The sequence below is a fragment of the Chinchilla lanigera genome, unplaced genomic scaffold (assembly GCF_000276665.1).
Source record: "Chinchilla lanigera isolate Chin_1 unplaced genomic scaffold, ChiLan1.0 scaffold00079, whole genome shotgun sequence".
Lineage (NCBI taxonomy): Eukaryota > Metazoa > Chordata > Mammalia > Rodentia > Chinchillidae > Chinchilla > Chinchilla lanigera.
In genome coordinates, this window is record NW_004955480.1 from 8,863,564 (window position 1) to 8,883,477 (window position 19,914).

Sequence of the window (19,914 nt, forward strand, 5' to 3'; positions counted from 1 at the left end):
AATTTAAAACACAAGTCAGCCTCAGGTTCTCGCACACTCTTTCTAGTAGTGACACCCTGTTCTTAAGAAACTTGGCAGCAGTAGCCTGGCCAAGAGTATTAGGAGCCAACATTTCCTTTAAACGCTTTCAGGATAATGCACATGCTAGAGGATACCTTTGGACTACAGCATACTTGGAAAGACCCAGGAATTACCCTAAGTGGAGGGAAAATTCCACTATCTTCTAAAAAGTTCCAAAAGACATTAAGAGTTACCCTAGGGAGGCTGGAATGAAACATGTTGTTTAATGATAGGGTAAAACCTTTACATCACATCTCAACTTGGATAAGCAGTGGAATACTTTTTCAAACTGGAGACTGTTCAGACTTGGATATAAGCTAGTACAGAATCCTATTCCATCAGGAAGTGTATCTTCCTCCTCTTTTCTTTGCAAACAGCCAGCTGTCAATCTTTAATTAAAAATCATGCATCCAGCAAGGCAGAATATAAAGCATACAAAAGGAAGCATAAAAATGTATACTGTAAATTTACTATTGAATGAGTATTCCCAGCAGCTGGTAAGTGAAGTGACCTAGAAATGTGCCTTGCCTCAGCAACATTTCTCCACAAACAAAGGTACAACAACATGGTGACCTAGTGTCAATGCACAGCAGCCCCAACAAGCTGCGTACATCTCCCTCTGTAATACAACGGCAAGTTTTACTCAGAACTCAGAAAACACGGCTTGTTGTCAACAATGGCTGTTATGTTAGAAAGGTTTGATCGGGCACAAAAGTACTTCCTTTTAATAAAAATACTGGACACTATAAAGAAAAAACCTGAAACTTTCAAACCAATCTACATATGAGAAGCTTCCAAAGGTAGAATTATGCAAAATTAAAAACACATCTTAGGCCGGGGATATAGCTCAGTGGAGCAAGCACATGCCTGGCAAGCATGAGGTCATGAGTTCAATTCCCAGTACCAAAAAAAAACCCAAAAGAATAACAACAATAATAAAAATAAAAAATAAAAATACATCTTAGACATCATTTAAATAAGCTTGAAAAAAATGAAGACTGGCTTCCTAGTTGTTGCTGCCTGCTTTCTGAGACAAGGTCTTGCTATGTAGTCAAGGCCAGCCTTGAACTTGCTATGCAACCCAAGCTGGTTTTGAAATCATAACCTTCCTGTCCTAATCTCCCAAGTGCTGGGATTACAGGTGAACCATCATGTCAGGCAAGACTGGTTTTCCTCATGGCCTTAACTTTGATAAAAACTAAGGATATGAGAACTGTGGTGGTTTTGTAATAATTAAGAGAACATTTACTAAATTAATGTTTTAAATTTATTTGGATTATGAAAACAATTGCAAAAATTAAGCAATATGGTATGTAAATTATGACTTGAGTAATGCAAGCCATTAGATAATGAAATGTTTGCACAAAAACAAACCACATGATAATCTATGGAATTTATTAAAACAAGCTAATAATGACCACATAAGACGAATGTTGTTTACTGCAAAGAAAACAGGTACCCATGTGCCTAGCATCTAAAATAGTGACAGCGAACCTTTTAGAGACTGAGTGCCTAAACCACTACCCCAAACCCACTAATTTATCATGAAGTGCCAAGACTGCAATTAAACCTGAATAGTGAGGTCTTCGGTTCAGAACAAACACTCACGCACTTGGCTCACGTGCCAACAGGGCTGGCTCTGTGTGCCTGCTGCAGCATGCGTGCCACAGGTTCAAGTCACTGCTAAAACTACACGCAGCTGTACCAACTGGATGCTTCTGTACCAGTGCTTTTCCACACAGTGGGAAATGCTGAATTACAGAAATGGTGAATATTTCAGAATAAGATCTGAAAACACAGGCTTTTGAAAATGGCTACAATAAACTATATATTTAAAAAAAAAAGGTTCCGATTTGCCAGTGGTAATTTTTTTCTTTTCATTTTTTTTTTTTTTGAGTTTGCGAAAATAAACATTGAACAAAGCACAATAACTATGATAGCAACAAAAGCAATGAAGAAAACTATTCTGTTTTATCAGATATTTAAGGCCATGTTCTCAGGATTAAAATGCGCCATCACCTTAAATGAGTATAATCATGCAAAAATTTGTCTTTACCCAAACCAATTCTAGATCCTTCCTAAAATTACAGTCATCCCTTGGTATCTTCTCTTGGTATCCATGGGGGAATGGGTATACAACCCAGCCAAAAAACACAATCCCAGGATACTCAAGTTCTTATATACAAAAGCATAAGCAAACTCTGAATACCTTAAATCATTTATTATTATATAAGGTAATATATGTTACTTCGGTAGTTGTTATACTGTCGAGGAAAAAAAATGACAAGAAAAATATCCATATATGTTCACTACAAATGCAAGTGTTTTTTTACTGAACAGATCTGCTTCATGGTTGACTGCATCCACCCATAGACAAAATATCTGAAGATACCGAGGGGTCAACCAAAGGTTTTAATTCTGGTCTGAAAGTGTTCAACTTCTTTCACCTATCCAATTACACAGTAGCTTTCAATTTAATTCAAAATTCTCAGTGACACTTTTCAGACCTACTTGAGGTCAAAGTAATTTCTCTGTCCTATAATATTTACTGGTGTTTACATCATTAATTGGGCAATTACCAATCAGTCAATTACGAAGAATACCAGAGTACATAGACTACCTATAAACTTCAGTGAAGACATAGTTTTGTGGATGACATTAACAGAACATCTGCATTTTTGTCAAGTTGTTGGAATGTAAAACTGCAACTAAAGCAAAGGCTATGAAAGAGAAACAGTGCTGTGAGTCAGGATGGCTGACAGAAGGATAAGCGGACCTCTTTAGGTCGGTCCTCAAAGGTTTTTGGGGGCAACTGACACTTAGGCTAAGATCCAAAGATAAGTGGGGACACACAGATAAAGAGTTATGGAAAGAACCTTACGGCAAAGACACAATCATACAGAGAAGTGCTGAGGCAGGAAGAGCAGGACCAGTTCTAGGACAGCTATTCAGTTCAGAGTATCTGTCAGCTGCAATTCTGACTAACAAAACTGATAATGTTCAACTCTTCTCCCTCTCTTCCTCCGGTCCTTGTGGGAAGCGGACCTCCTTTTCCCCATGAAAGGTTGTCTTGATCATGTGATGTGCTCAGTAACATGAGCATGGCTGTGATTCTAGTCCTCTGGTGATCAGCCACAGAATGATCCTAGGAGTAAGTGCCTAATTTGGCTAAGCATCCTCCTAACATTTGACCTTTTTATAAAACTGGCAGTTAAAATATAAAAAAAAAAAAACAACACACACACAGATCTTCATTTCACTGAGCAGAAGGATACTTTTTCCTGTGTCTATACCTACATTACTTAGAATGATACTCTACAGAGAAAATACTCAAACATTTACTGACTGCAGCTTATGAAATCATATCAGTTACAGTGGAGTCTACCAATGGAGTCTCTGTTTTTGACCAGCTGCAATTCAAAGTGGAAGAGTTCTCAGGATCATACTTCCTGTCTCAACCCAGGTTACAGCCTCTCTGAATTATTAATTTTTATATGAAATCTTCTAAAATCTTTCTAAAAAGAAAACACAAAGTAAGGAACTGACATTATTTTTTTTTTTTTTGCTCATATCTAACAAATTTCCTAGCAAATATTAAAAGTAAAATTTCTTACCTTTTGGTGGAAAATAGGACTTGCTTTCTGCTTTATGAGGCCAGTCTACTACCAAAGGCCCAAATCTTCTGAAGCTAGCAGTTATTTCATCTTTAAAAAGTACAATAACATCCATTAGGAATTAGCTTTAATGTTTCATTTTAAGAAATCTCATATTTTTTAGTTACTTCAGAGATTTACAATCTTAAATTGCCAAATATGCTAAGATAAATTTTAATCTAAACAGAGAATATGGTTAATATCTTTATTAAAATCATATGTAACACCTATAACTATTTTAGTCAAAATAAATTTACTTTTAAGCAGCATATTAGAAAAAATAATTACAGTATTCTGTAAATTTAAAAATTTTATGTAACTTCACATGAATGCTAATGGATTTATAGTACACTCATAGTACACTTATGAGCAGAACTGGCTTGAAAAAGTCAACATTGTATCAAGTTAAATAAAAAGAGATATTGCTGCTTCACAAGTAAAATCATATTCTTGTAGGAAAAAGCTGGTTTCCTAAGACAACTGGAACAGCTATAATGCTAGTAAAGTGTAATGAGGTCTGACAGTTACCAAGTAGCTTCATTAAAATTCATACACTATATGGTCATATCCAATTATAGAGTCTAAGCTATGAAAATCTTATCATTCTGATTAATGTTTGGAGTAAGTTTGTGGATATTTGAATCAGAAGTGAAACATCATCCAAAATATATCAATATCTTCTCTATCAGTTATTAATGAGTACTAATTTCCCATAACATCATAAACATAGTTCAGTACTTTCAACCTTAACCTTCTGTTTTTACACATGATCATTTTCACCTTTTTATTAGCTTCATGTTTCACACTTCACATTTTATTAGCCTCTGGATAAATCTGAATTTCCTACTTTATGTTCTGTTTTCCATTTTCCTTTTGGCTTTACAGCCTCTTTCTTACCCATTTCTAAGAGTGTCTTTATCCGTAAAGAAATTTAACTTTCAATTGTCATGTACTACAGACATCATTTCATGATTAATTCCATTATTTGTGTATAAGTATGCATGTATGCATGTGTGTATTATATAAATAAGTTCTACATTTTACAATTAAGTAAGATATGACCAAGGTATGGAAATCATATTGACAAAAGATGCTCACAGCAACAACATGCATAAGATATAAAGAATAAAGACTTTAAAAATTTGTTTGATTATCTTCATATTTCAACAAGTAACAAACTTTTTAACAGAGATAGATCTCATTTCTACTTTTGAAAATCTACCTAAGAGGTAGCAAAGTTCTACCTCCTGTTTACATCATACTTGTATTTTGTTTCTTTTAAGTTTGCTTTTGTTTTGCTTTAGTTTGAAGGCCGAGTCACCTTACCTTCATCAATGTCTGGAGGAAGCCCACCAACAAAAACTTTTCGAGAGAAGCGTTCTATTCGTTCTCCATTCTGATGAGCCGAATAACACGTGGGGGAATTTAGAGCACCAACTTGGTCACTGTGACCATCATCCAGCAAGCCGTCATCTATTGGAAACAGGGACGAACGACCTGGAATGTAAGTACAGGTATGATTGAGTGTCAGATCTCAACAATGATAAACGCGAGCATTAACATTTCAAAGACAAACTCAGGAGCTTAAAAAATAAAGACAAGATGGGCAAAAATTAATAAAAATTCAGAAAGTATGTGATTTTAATTACTGGGATCAAGAGAAAAGCAATCTGAAGAAAGACTTAGTAATAAACACAGTCCTGTGACAATTATACTGTAAAAGAAGCACTGGTTCCCTTCAATTTTTTACAGATAGCAGAAAAATCTGATGTATGGAGAACAGATGATACGTAGCAGGTGGATTCTTTAGAAGCGGGCAGCAGAAAGGAAATGGCACAGACTAAGTAGATGAGAAGACAGAAATGAAAATCACCTGTAGACTGCAGAAAGCAAACGTAAAAGGCAATGAACTGTACTTGCCTAGAAGATCTGGAAGTCACTTACTACACTGTGTGCCAATTCTATTAAGTGTAGATGGAGCCTCTGCACATGTGCAGAATACAGAAGGGCAGCCCTTCTCGGACTCTTGTCCCCATGTGAGTCTGCCCTTCAGAAGTGCACCTTTGTATGTGGCACCCTGTATAATCCTCTGATGTAATCCTGTGGCCGCAGGGATCACAGAAAAAATAAAATGATCTACTAAAAGATAGTCTCCCGCCCTCTGAAAATGCACACTTAGAAAGGTAAGACTGATAAATATAATTATAGTACAGATACATAAGAAAGCATCACAGTGCTTCAGAGGAAGGATATTGCAAGAATAAGACAGTCCATCCAACAATGTGTTAAATCTCCCAAATGATACTGTATTTGACATGTTTAAGGATATGTAAAATCTTTGAAGGTAGCTGTTTTATTAAAGTTGGACAGGAGTCACATGTAATTAGAATTTTGTTCAAATGAAGACTAGCCCTTAGAAACAGAGAAGGAAAAAGTAAGAATGTAGACAGGGTCTTCCTTTCAAGAATAAGTCAAAGGTTTGGGGGGATAAAGAGATTAAGCACACAATCTATAGAATGTACCTTCATCTATAAAGTAATAACCAAAAGTGTCATTAATATGTTACTATCTTTAAAAATATGATCTATAAAGACATGGAATAAACAAAGACTATCAATATATGCTATCTTGCTTTTAAGGGGTTGGGAGCCCAAAGAAGGGGCCTATCCATCTGAGTAAGTGAGTTGCCCAGGCAGATGTTGGACATAAGAATGTAAAGTTTGTAAGAACAATAGGGAGAAAGACCATATTTGGTATATAAAACAGGACTTTACAGATGTCCTGAAAGATATCCATGTTCCCCGCGGAACTCTGTTAGCATCAATTTAGCTTTCAAATACTTTTGCTATCAGAAAAGGGGCCAATGGAAATAAAGGTCAACATTCCTTGTGACAGATGAAAAGAAACTCTTCAACATGGGATTATACGTTGAGTATCCCTTATCTGAAGTGCTTGGGTCCAGAGTGTTTTGTATACTGTGGTTTCGAGCTATTTGGATTTTGGATCTTTAGATTAGGGATATTCAACTTCTATTCTTACTGAATAAAATAAACCTCATCAAGATCCATTAAAAATGATACTGTCAGTCACCCAGCACAACTTCTTAAGATTAGATTTTCTCTGTATAAATCTGCATTTTAAAAAGATAAGCTACAGGAACAACATGTACACTAAATAGTTTTTAGGGGAAAAATGATGAATCTAAATGTTGTACTTATTTCACCCATGCCAATCTCTTGGAAATTATATAAACTTATATAATTATATAAATTATAGAAACTAAGTTATATAAACTTAGCAGTTCATACGCACAATTAACCAAGTCTAAAAGACTTTGATCTTGAGGGAAACAAACAAACAAATCATAAATATTTGGGATCTAAACAGAAATACTGAAATGCAGTGACAAAGAAATCATTATAAGCAATGCCAGAGAGGACCCCAAAACTAACTTAAGCTTTTTGTTAACCATAATATTGTGAATATATTTATATTACAATTACATTGCGATAATCAAACTATATTATTAATTATCTACTAGAGTTAGTACAACTAACTATACAAATCTATAATGTTAATCAAGGTTCAGCTGATCCGAGGATGCAACAGAAAGCCTGAGAACATTTCACACAGGAGACACCAACAAGAGCCTTCACCTCTGACTGCTGCTTTTCAAGAAACCATTAAAATCATGGACTGTATACTCAATTAGAAGAAAAGTTAACAAGGTCAATCATCAACAAAAGACTACTTTTTATCTTTTTTTTTCCCTATAACCCAAAGTAATGACCATAAAAGAACCACTATATGAGTTATGTCTACCACGCACAGTATATTCAAACATACTTTCTAAAAATGATATACACAACCCGGGGTGGTGGCTCATGCTTGTAATCCCAGCACTCCGGAAGCGGAGGCAGGAGGATTGTTGCAAGTTCGAGGCCAGCCTGGGCTACAAAGTGAGTTCAAGGCCAGCCCGAACTGCACAGGGAGACCCTGTCTCAAAAAGACAAAAAAAAAAATGATGTACACATATTTTCAGGTTCTTATACTTTGAGGAATAAAAATGTTATAAGGGCAATATACAAATTCTGTGGGTGGGATGTGACAAAAGCCACACTAAAGGAAAATTTACAGTTTTTTTTTGTTTGTTTGTTTTTTCTCCAGTACCAGGAACTGAACTCACGACCTTGCACTTGCCAGGCAGGCGCTTTTGCCGCTGAGCTAAATCCCCAGCCCCAATTTACAGTTTTAAATGCACTTTACGAAACTAAAATCACTTAAATTCTCTAAGTTTCTGCCACAAAAAGGTGAAAAAAATAGCAAATTAAATGGAAAAAATATAGAAAATTTAAAAACTAAAATTAATGACATAGAAAAGACACTAGAATTAACTAATATCAATAAAGCCCACGTTGATTCTTCAAAAGCTTCTAAAAGTGATACCTTTAGGTAAAGCTTATGAAGAAAAAAAGAAAATCAAATTAGCAATATTATGTGTAACAAAGGGAACATCCGTCAGTATAAAATTTACAGATGCTAAAAGACTACAATGAAAGGATTAGCATGGACAATTTTATGCTAAGAAATTTAACTAGAGGAAATGAACAAATCCCTGGACAAGAATGAACCTTTTAACACTGGCACGAGAAGAAAAATAAAATTTGAATGGTTCTATATCCGTTAAAAAATAAAATAAAATCATGACTTGAAAACAACTAAAAAGCAAAAACCATTCCAATACAGAAAACTTGAGGCCTAGATGGCCTTACTAGTGAATGAACCAGACTTGTACAAAAGAAGTAAAAGCAATTTTAGAGACCTTCTTTCAGAGTATGAAAGAGGAAAAACTTCCTAACTTACAATCTTGATACTAAAACCCAACAATAATATTAAAAGAAAAATCATATGCTAATATTCCTCATAAACAAAAATGCAAAAATCTTAACATTAGCATAATAAAAATACACAAAAAACTGAAAAACACATCATGATTAAGTGGAATGGGCTCTAAGCATGTAAACATGCTTTAGCATTATTCTGAGTCATCAGGAAAATAAAAATTAGAACTGCAATGAGAAACTTCTTATAAACCAATCAGAACAGATAAAACGAAAAGTCAGTCATCTAAAGTGATTTCACACTCTTCGGAGTACAAAATTGGCAGTTTCTAATAAAGTAGAACATACAATTAATTATTCTATGAACCAGTCATTTCACTCTTAGTTATACATCCGAGGGAAATGGAGGTGCGTGTCCCTTCACACAGCACAGAAGGGGTACACAGATATTCACGGAAGCTTTACCAAGCTCCAAATGGCCAACTTTTTAAATTGTTTTTTTTTTTGTCTTTTTGAGACAGGGTCTCGCTATGCAGTTCAGGCTGGCCTTAAGCTCACTTTGTAGCCTAGGCTGGTCTTGAACTCGCAATGCTCCTCCTGCCTCAGCCTCCCAAGTACTGGGATTACAGGTATGCACCACCATTCCTGGCCAAATGGCCAACTTGAATGTCTTTCAGTAGGGAAATTGGTAAAATTGTGGTTTATCATTAAATGAAATTCCACTCACAAACTGAAAAGTAACTGACAGCAATTTTGGTGAAAAGCTACTCACCAAAAAAAAAAAAAAAAAAAAAATGCATAGGACTTTTCACTCTTTCTATAAAAACTGTTGCTGTACACAATCAAAACTGTATCACGGGGCTGGGGATTTAGCTCAGAGGCACAGCATCTGCCTGGCAAGCGCAAGGTCGTGAGTTCGATTCCTGGTACCGGAAAAAAAACAAAAAACAAAAAGTATCGCGAGTTTCCTAAACTGAAATAGCCTGTGCGCACGGCTGAGGGGCAGATGGGCAGCCTTCCCCTAGGCCTCCGCACAGCACACTGCGTGCCCCCTAGAGAAGCCCTGGCTGCTGACACTGGAGGCTGTGCTACTGCTCCCAAACACAACAATCAGACTTGACATCTTAGACATTAGCCTTGTTCTAGAATCTCAGAATGAACACACTCCCAACACACTAACGGGGGGAGGCAGGAGATGAAAAAATGTTTGTGGAAATATAGCCCATTTCTAGCTTGAATCTAACCATGGTTTTTTGAACTCAATAGACCATTTCATAATTTTATTTACTAAATATTGTTATCAAATAAAAATTCATAAGGTATAGAAACTAAGTATTAGTATGAATGGTCTCCCTATCGTTTAGGGTGCTGGCAGTCAAGGGAGATACTCACCCAGTGTGATGACATGATTTTTATTAAATATGCAAGGACTTAAAATTTATCAAAGAAATAGGAAAGTTCAGGATGGATGTCCCTTCAGTACCACCTGTTTAATCAAACAGCCTCCCTGATCAGTATGCCGCTCCAAAACTAATATGCACCTATTATCTAAAATATCTTACTCCAATTATGGGTTTGTTCCTTTCTCATAGTGGATAATTAAGATACTTAACTTTAACCTATTATTTTCAGACCTATATGTCACTGCAAATATAATTTCTACATATATCTGCCCTAAAATTAAAATCATTGCAGTTCTGTTTCCTTTGAAATTTGCTGTGGTTCAGCATAGGTGCACAGCAGTCTTTCTTGGAAGGGGAGAGCAAGGCCAGCAATTTTTCTACTTTAAATGGCTAGAAAGTAGACACAGTATTAAACTCTGCAAGTCACACGCACTCTGCTGCAGTGCCTCAACTGCGCCCCCTGGAGCCCCAAAGCAGCCAGGCAGAAAGGAAGCAAATGGGTAAATAATAGCTGCGTTCCGATACATGTTTAAAAAAACAGGAAGCGTGGCCTGTGGGACTCTGCTTGCCAGCCCTGGGACAAAACATTATCCTGCTGTTTCTTCACGCTTTAAAGATCTTGCCCATTCTCTAATAATTACTGAAATTATGTATCCAAGATTAGGTGTCAAATACATAGTATATATTAATAATTCCTTATTAACGATAGCATGTAACTGAATAAATCAAACTCTAGTAACTCAACTTCTATAATTTGCTTTAAAATTATTTCTCTTATCTTCCCACTCTAAATGTAATCTACTGACTCAAGCTTTGAGTTTAATCTGCTAGAAATGACTGTTTTCTGGGGTTTAGTGCCACCAAAATATATTATTTCCACGACTCAAAATACTGTACATATTTTTATTCTTTTTTGGAGCATAGCAGGAAGAGGATTAATAGAGAATTAGAAGGACACATTGTGATACTGCAATATTTTAAGTAGAGTGAAAGATGTTAAATTACACTTCACACCTCCCTGCATAACCCCTACCCTACTCCAACTCAGACAGTATATGCACATTCAGAATGGAATGAAAAAAAAATGAACAAACAGTAGCAACAGGAAAGAGGTAGTTTTCTAGAAGGTACAGTCACTCCCTATGTATGTCTTCCTCAGTCCCAGTGCTGTCTCCCAGGCAGCTTCAAAGTAGTATGAGGCCAGAGACACCCAGGAGTAGTAAGTAAGTGGTTATAAATGAAATGCAGGGAAAGAAAGCCTGGTTTTTTTCTTAACTATCTCCAATATAATTACATATTTGATTATTCCAAAGTTAGTTCATAACCTAGTACCCTAAACCAGTTTGAGTGGAAGCTCATATTTATCACCTCAAGGAAATTTAAAAATATGTGAAGTCATTCTGGTAGCAATTGTGTTTATGGTCAAGTGGGAAGTCTTTTAAATGAAAACGGTACCGTTTGCTGGACTGAACAGTGAGTCAAAGGCAGCAAGAACAACAACAAATCAGTCCTTCCTAAACTGGAAGGGAAATGGACGCTGTTCACTCACCACTGCGCTGGTAGAACAGACATGGTTTTTTTCTAGCAAAATTACAGCAGCTCATTGTGACACATCTCATATGAATGGAAGATATGAGACTCATTATTTTTCTAAAAAGAAAAATGAATAAATGCAGTTTCTTTGATGGATCAACGCTACAAAATGAAGCTCATAAAAGGAGACCCTTGGGAGCTGTAGATTCCAAAAATGCCCAGAGAACCAACCAGAAAAATTACTACAGTAATGCCATATAATCTGAGGAAAATCCAGGCATCAGCCCCCTCTGATACTGAGCCAAATACATGTGAGCACTGTCAGATGTGTCTCAAAGGAAGTGTTTATTTTGAAGCCTTAAATCATGCAAGAAAGTCTCCCTGAGAGCCAGCTCTGAAGGGGCCCATCTTTACAGGCCCCAGGGGACAGAGACAGGCAAGAATGGTAGCAAGTTCCTATCTAAAAATAGGGAAAGAAACTTTTGTTTTTTTCCTATTATCATAATCATAGTCTACGACTACTAAACTTAGATTTAAGAAGATAAGTTACAGGATTATTTTCTGTTACCTTCTTCCTAAAAATTTACTAGATCATAATGTTTACACTGGAGTATGCCAAAGCAGACATAAGTCACTAATGTTAAAAGATGAAAAGCGTTTAGTAAGTACAGAATCCTAACTTCTGCACGCCTGTAATCCCAGCACACAAGAGGCTGAGGCAGGAGGATCTTTGTAAGTTTGAGATCAGCCTGGGCTACAAAGTGAGCTCAAGGCCAGCCTGAGAACTGCATAGGGAGACCTTGTCTCAGACCAAATAAAAAAAAAAAAAAAGAATCCTAAATTCCTCCATAGTTGCAAAAATACCTAAAATCAGATTGCTAAACTTCCGTTGTTTCAAGATAACTGGAGCTCCATACTGCGTAGTGAAGTCAGTCAGTCCATAGCCCTAAAAACAGGTGCTGAAGTTCTAAACTTTCTCACCCGCTTCTCAGCTCGCTAATAACTGTCTTCAGTAAGTTACTCAGCCTCAGCTTTCTAAGCTTGAGTTTCGGTCTCTTCTAAGTTTTGCGTTAAAAAACTTAAGAAGCCTAAGTTTCAGTGAAGCAACAATTCCAATTAGGAGGTTGAATTCAGAGATCTGAACTAGGAAACAGGAACTACCTCTTAAGGATCTGAAATCTAGCTTGGCTTGTTGGTGGCAAATAGTCTTGCTTGTTTGTTTTCAAAGTACACACATGCATGACTAGGAGAAAAGAAACTGCAGCACTGGGTCACACGTACAGGATTAGTCTCAGGGCATGTTGAGCACTGTCCACCCTCCAGTGACTGCGGTCAGGGGAACACGTTTTACTCAGAGTGGCGCAAATAACAAGCAGAAGTACGTAAATATCAGGGTTACTGCTTACTTAGTGGATAGGCTAGTAGTGTTAAGTTACTTTTGCTTCCTCTCATTCTACTTTTCTCCTTCTCAATTTCTAGACATGAAAAAGAGAGAGGCAAAGTTTTAGTCACAGAAAATGTCAGCTGCTCTCCTAGGGAGTTCAGTAATACTGCTGCATCATATAAACCTGGTTTTACCCTTTGGATATGAGAACACTCAGGGAACCCTCTGGTGCGGGGAGAGGGGAGTGTGGGTGTTACAACAGAAAAGATTGTAGTCTTAGAAGACAGAGAAAATTAGCAGCATGATTTCTACTAATCAGTGTTAGCAGTGATTTACTTACTGTGTATGTTACTTTCAACTGAGTCAAACACAGAAAACAATCTAGACTTGTAAATTATGTAATTTAATAATTTGATTTTAATAGTTTAGAGACTGGAAAAACCACATTGCATGTCACCTTTACTTCTAGAGACAAATTTGTTAAGCAAACTATAAACAGCAGCTTTAGGAGATACAAAAATAGCTTTTTATAAGTTAAAAATCTGGGTGTAGTTTAAATAAAACAATTTTATTAAATAACCATAATTAGTATGAAAATATACCTTAAAAGTTAAGAGTTAGAATGAAACTTTCATGAGTGCTCACATCAAAGCTTAACTTTCCTATGAGTTCTCAGACATTGTATTAATTATCTGGAATAATTAATTCCAACACTGATCAGGAAAACCCAATTAGAGACAGTTATACCATAGCAAACAGAAATGAATTACCTCGTCTTCGCCCATAACTCCTGGCTGCATGTAAACAAAGGAGAAATTGTAAAATGTCAGAACTAAACATAAGCCTACATGTACAAATATCTGTGATATGAAAGTCTATGTGGGCACATGGAAATCAGTGCTATTGTAAGGCCTAGGATAATGACACCACATACCATTTGCAGGATGTTTCATCATTAACAAAGCACTTTCATTAGATATGACATATGTTAGGTGAACCATATCACAGAATATTCACAATTATTCGTCCTTCACATTGAAAATTCACAAGTAAATATTTGCTTCATTTCATCTTGATAGAAACATACAATTTGCAGTTAAACAGCATTCTAAATATTTTTCTCAATGAGTGAAAACAATCTAAATTAAATTCTTAATTTTCAATTCATTACAGAGACTAGTAGGTTACATTGTCCAATAGAAAGCTTTTCAGACCCAATCTTGGTTACACCAAACTCTCCATGAAAGTAGTACTGGAAGATTCAAATGAATGATAAATGACTACTAGGTTGATACTGTGAAGCACATATAGCTTAGATGGGATGGAAAAATATCAATGCCTCTTTAAATTTGCTCAGAGAAATGGCTATAGATATACTAAAGCTAATAATGCTTTTTATTCTTCAGATATATATCTACTTCTGAGATTCAGAGGGATTGATATGCAAATTACTCAATATCAACATAGAATAATAGTACGTATGTCAAGTACTGTAAAAATATAAAGTAGAAAGGCATTTCAATTTATGTTACCAACAGTTTAGATCATTACTAAGGAGAAAAAAATATGGTAATTTCTTCATAAGAAATTACAGTTTGACAATATCTACAACTTGATTTTATATAATCCCCCATCTGATTTTAAATATTTTTATACTCAAATAAATATTTTTATACTCAAATACATAAAATTAAGGCAATAACCAAATAATGACTGTTAAAAAATTAATATCTTAATTTATATTAATAGATTTGGGCCTGCAAATAATTCAATGCTGAATAAATCTCAAGTGAAATGTACGTACTGAAAATTGTTAGAAATGTAGCCAATCCAAAAATATAGAAGTTCAAGATCAAAAGGAATCATTTCACATCATTTAATATACTATCTTTGAGTTTTACAAAGTGTATTTTTAATTGGCTTTAAGATAAAGAAAGTGGCTCTAAGGTGAGGAAAAAGGAGGAAATATTAAATACTGAAAAGTAGGAAAAACAACATCAATTCTCAGCCTTCTAGGAAATCAGTCAATAAATACATGGTTTACATCAGAGTCCTCTGAGTGACCTCAGGGCATCTCTGTCACACCTGGCCTGCCCCTGTGCTCTCCCGATCTCAGTGCTGGCAGACTGATTTCATAGTTTACCCGACCTGCCATTGATTTAGGGTGAGGGTAATCATGGAAGTAGTACTTAGAATTTTATTGTCTAAGTCTTCTAAGAGTTATAAAGGCCTTAAGAAAATGTTTCACAGCACTGGGAACTTGACCACGGAAAATCAGACTGATAAAAAGTAACTTTAATAGAGCCATCAGGAGTGGGCTACAGAAGAGTAAACTTCCTGAGCCTGGAAATAGGCAGCATGCGCCCAGATGCTTCACAAGTCTCCTTCACAAGCCGAAGGTAGGTCTCCTGCTTATCCCTAAGGATGGCCTATGGCATGACAGCAGTATAAGTTTGCTTAGGAGACATTTATTCGCGGATGTTCTAGACTAGAGGGATAAAGATTTATACAGCAAATGAAACTATTTTCATCAAGTCTAAGGCCAAGTGATGAATTGTTATGAAGTCATAACAGCACACAATCTGGACCTATTGAGAAAATTAATGACATCATAACCAGTTTATTTTCTTAACTTTTACTCTTAGCTACAGCTCCTCGGTATTAAAATAGTGAAAATTTCATCTTATTTTTAGGCTGGAACATACAATTATTTAGAAAATTTCTTCAATTATCTCATACCTGTGATACTTATTTTTTGCACAGCTCTCAGGAGGCAATTCCTTACATTATCATAAATAAAACTGACACTGGATGAAGCTAGACCATGCAAAATACTTACTATTCCCTGTCATGCAAATAACCAAGCTTCTACAATCTCACTAATTGATGGTGTTTATATCTAATTTTCTACCAGTATTTCTATGTGAATTTGTAGGTTATGTTCCACTGTAACAGTGAATCACAATATTAAACTCCCAGGAAGTAAAGAAACTCATTAAATGACTATCATGTTTTTCAGATTTCTTTAGTGTGCTCCTCTAATTCGGAACATTTAGGAAAAAATGAGGGAGGGACATTTTGTACAAAAATTACATTTATAAAAGCAAATTTCACATATACTTATTTTATAAAAGCATGAACCAAAAAGTAACCTCATTTAGGCAAAAATGTAAAACTGGCTATTTAATACAGACACACTGTGTGTGTATATATATATATACACACACACACACATATATATATATATACGGATGAATTAAAAATGTATCATTGGTAAATACATTTCTTTATGTATTGAAAAGGCTCTGAGAGAAACCTGGAGACCTCTCATATAAAGGAGTCCTACTGACTATAATTTGGTCCTGGGTTCCCACTCACCTTGTTCAGGTTCTAACCCACAGCTACAAAAAAATGGCGTAACTGTAACATTCTGTCCAGGGACTCTGCCCGTAATTACTGGCGCTCACCTATAGCTGTGGTCGCTGAATTACTGCAGCTGGAGGCAGGGACAGGCAAACAGACCACACCAGCTGGGATTGGAGGTTAAACTCCTCTTGCTTAGAAACTAAAAAAAAATTTCTTCAACTTGAAAAAAACAAAACTAAGGAGAAAAATATACCCGCTGCTCCAAATAACCCTTCTCAAGATTAGAAGGGTTATCACTTATACCTCAATTTTATATTCCCCAAGATAAATATACGTGGCTCCTTCATCTATTAATAGATCACAAATTTGCTCTTGTGAAGTTATTTTGGTCACTTCACTCACCATGCCCAGCTATTATTTACCCTCAGGAACTGTTCTGGATATTTTACATAAATGAACTCACTCATAACACCAGTCCACCCTCGCCCACCCCAGGCAGGCAGGACGCGCAGGACACTGTTATAAACAGAAGGAACTAAGTCACAGTGAAGTACGGTGAGCTATTCAAGGTTACACAGATAGAAAACTCAGACTGGCTTCAGTGTCTGTGGAATCAGTCAGTACTGACTACTGCTTAACCGCTACGAAAAATGCTGATACAAAATCTATTTCTCAATATTTATTTTAAAGTCAACAATATTAGTTATGTTCATAGGGCAAATAATGCAACTAACTTAGCCAACTGCCCTATGATATGCTTTAAAAAGGCTTCAATAATTTAAAAAGACTTCAATAATTTACTATATATATAGTAATGGCACAGCCTTGTAATACCAGCATTTAATTCCCATATTTCTCAGGGAGATAATACACTTCTAATACAGCTCATTTACATGTATTTAAAAAACAGCTCAAAAAATTTCCCCTTACTTTTTTAGTTCCCTTCTCTTGGCCAAATTCTCTCCTAAATGACTCTGATGTCTAACATGACTTACATTCTTACTATTTACTACTTCCTTATTCCACAAATGTACCCAATTATGTGGCTCCTGCTTCATCTCTCAACCCATCTCAAATAAGACTTCTTTTTCCTCTTTGAATCAAATTGTTTCTCTTCCTGACCTAAATACATTTTGATGTCCTGATTTCATTATCTCTCCTCTGTTCCCTCCTCCAGCGCCTAGCCAGTTCACATAGAGGTTGGTTTCCTGCACTAAGTATGCACTGCAGCCCCAAACAGTAGACTACTGAGAGAGCTCACATAATTTTAAAAAAGTAGCTTTGGCCACAAGATTAACTCTTGCCTAAAATAAAATACTATTATGTCTTGCTATGAAACATTTTTCAACTTAATAACTAGATTGTAATAAGGGCTTCTGGCAACTGGCAAAATCATCAGTTTAATAATCAGTAAAACTGAAAATCTAAGTTGGAAAGACAGTATGCCCACTAAGCTTTTGCTTACACCTGACATTTTATTGGGATCACCCTAGCTTTCTATCCATTCAGCAATCTAAAAGCACCTGTAAATATCATTTCATAAAGTACTTTTCTTCAAATGGATTTTAACAGAGTATGCGAACTACATGCAAAGTTGAATTTTTCAACAGAATTGCTTTTCCAAAAGTTAGGAAACATACAAACATCTTTATTTACCATAATGAATGTTTGAGGAAGAGGAATCAATATGTAAATAATTTATTGCTACCTAAACTTGGCATTATTTTATAAACTAAGTCAAGGGAAGAAGCGATGTTTAGTTTTACAGTTTTAATTTCTACAGTATTGTTTTAGTGAGCTCGCTACACAGTAGAACAATAGTTGAATAAAGAAGTCCCTCAGTGAAATTTCTAGTCAGTCTAGGCTGACCTTAATCTAGGCTGCCTTTAGTCTAGGCCAGCGGTGGCAAACCTTTCAGAGCTTTCAGTGATAACAAACAGCTGCCCACGGCATGGGGCATAGGTTCACCACCGCTGGTCTATGCTCTAGACAACTCGGTAAGAGCCAAGGGTTGGAAACACCATCAATCACCTCCCCTACCACTCTGCTTTCATTTTTTCTCTCATTCCAAAGTTTTCTCTACCCTGACCATCTCTGAGAGAGCATGGGCCTTATTCTTACCTTGCTATCACTACTGTCATCCTCACATGGTATCAGTTCATATGGTCTAGTTATTTTCCAACCTCCATTCCTCAACATCATTGTCGTGTTATTTCAACACATTTCAATGAGACAGAAGCACTAAGCCATTCTTATATATTTTAAAAAGTAAATATGATTTCTATTTCTTCTTCTTATTTTCCTTTTCCAACTAACATATGGTTTAAAAATACTTGTGTGAAAAATACTGTAAACCTCCACCCCTACTCACACAATCATGGAGGTGTGAGTACTGTGACTATATATACAATAATATTTGACCAACAGAAAACAAACTTCAATGGAAGTTTATTCTTCTCCTAACTGTTGACTGTAACTATGCAAACTTTTTAGTTATAATAAATTAAATTAGTGTGATTATTCTATCTATAGAATCACAAGTATATTCTTCAGTTAAACATAAACACAAGTGCTTAAACTAAGCAATGGGTTTCTAGGTACTTGGCAAACTTTATCTCATTTAATTCTCATAATAAACCTTGAGATTGTATATTTCCATTTTACAAGTGGGAAAACTAAGGTCAATTTAGTTGACTAAGGTCATATCTTAAATTGAAAAGCTAATATCCAAACAGGGACTACACCCAAAATCTGTGATCAATGAATTAACTCATACTGTCTCAAATATACTTTGATGACTACTTTACCAGCCAGGATATACTCAGATTCCTGATTCTGCTCTCTTCAAAGGAAGAGCTATGACTTTTCTTTATTTATTTTTTGAGATATGGTCTGGCTTTGTTGTCTAGACTGGTCAGTAGCTAGGACTACAGGAGTTTACTACCATGCATGGCAATAGCTTTATTCTTGTCCTTTATAAAGTGATTAAATTGAAGGTTTTGAGAAATATGTATTTAGTTACCTTTACATAAACCAATAAAATATACAAAATGTTTTTATAGGACTTACCATTTAACATCAACAGATTGTCAGTTCCTGGATGTGGGTAGCTCAATCGACCTTTAGAAAAACAGGAAAGAGGAATTTGAAGATTAAGGAGCTACTTGAAAAGGCAAAAAAAAACAAAAAACAAAAAACAAAAAGGGCAGAAGGATGTGTGGCTGGAGAGGATAATGACAAAATAATATTGAGTACCATATTTAATACAGAAAAACTGAAAAGTTTAGGTCTAAGTATATTAACTAAATTATTTTTGAATTGAAAACAAAACAGCTTTAGTTCCTAGATTACAAGATAACAATTTGAGAGCAACGGCTATACAATAAAGTTTATTCTTTAAACTCTAAAAGCAATGCAGGTATCCTTGCAAACTTAATATGGGATGTTAATTTTTTGATCCTCTAAAAGCTGTTTTTAATTTTCTCTATAGTTCTCTGGGTCAGAAAATAAAACTTGAAATTTGTATTCCTAAATTAAAATTAACTAAAATATTAAAATAAGGAGGAAAAACTCATCACAACTTGCTACTTAATATAGTTTTATATAGTTGTATTTAGATGAAGTTTAATGAAAACTTCTTAGGTGTATTACTACAGATGCTATTGAAAATGCAT

General features: G+C 35.5%; 1 protein-coding gene across 1 annotated transcript in view; it reads right to left on the bottom strand.

Moving 5' to 3' along the window:
• Cpeb2 (cytoplasmic polyadenylation element binding protein 2) overlaps positions 1 to 19,914 on the bottom strand; it is a gene marked incomplete at its 5' end in the record, with an annotated part of 53,411 nt that overhangs the window by 10,115 nt on the left and 23,382 nt on the right. Inside the window, 5 exon segments of the mRNA XM_013503330.1 lie at positions 3,675 to 3,764; positions 5,040 to 5,210; positions 12,897 to 12,965; positions 13,645 to 13,668; positions 19,310 to 19,360. Of these exon segments, the coding sequence (XP_013358784.1) occupies positions 3,675 to 3,764; positions 5,040 to 5,210; positions 12,897 to 12,965; positions 13,645 to 13,668; positions 19,310 to 19,360 (405 nt within the window).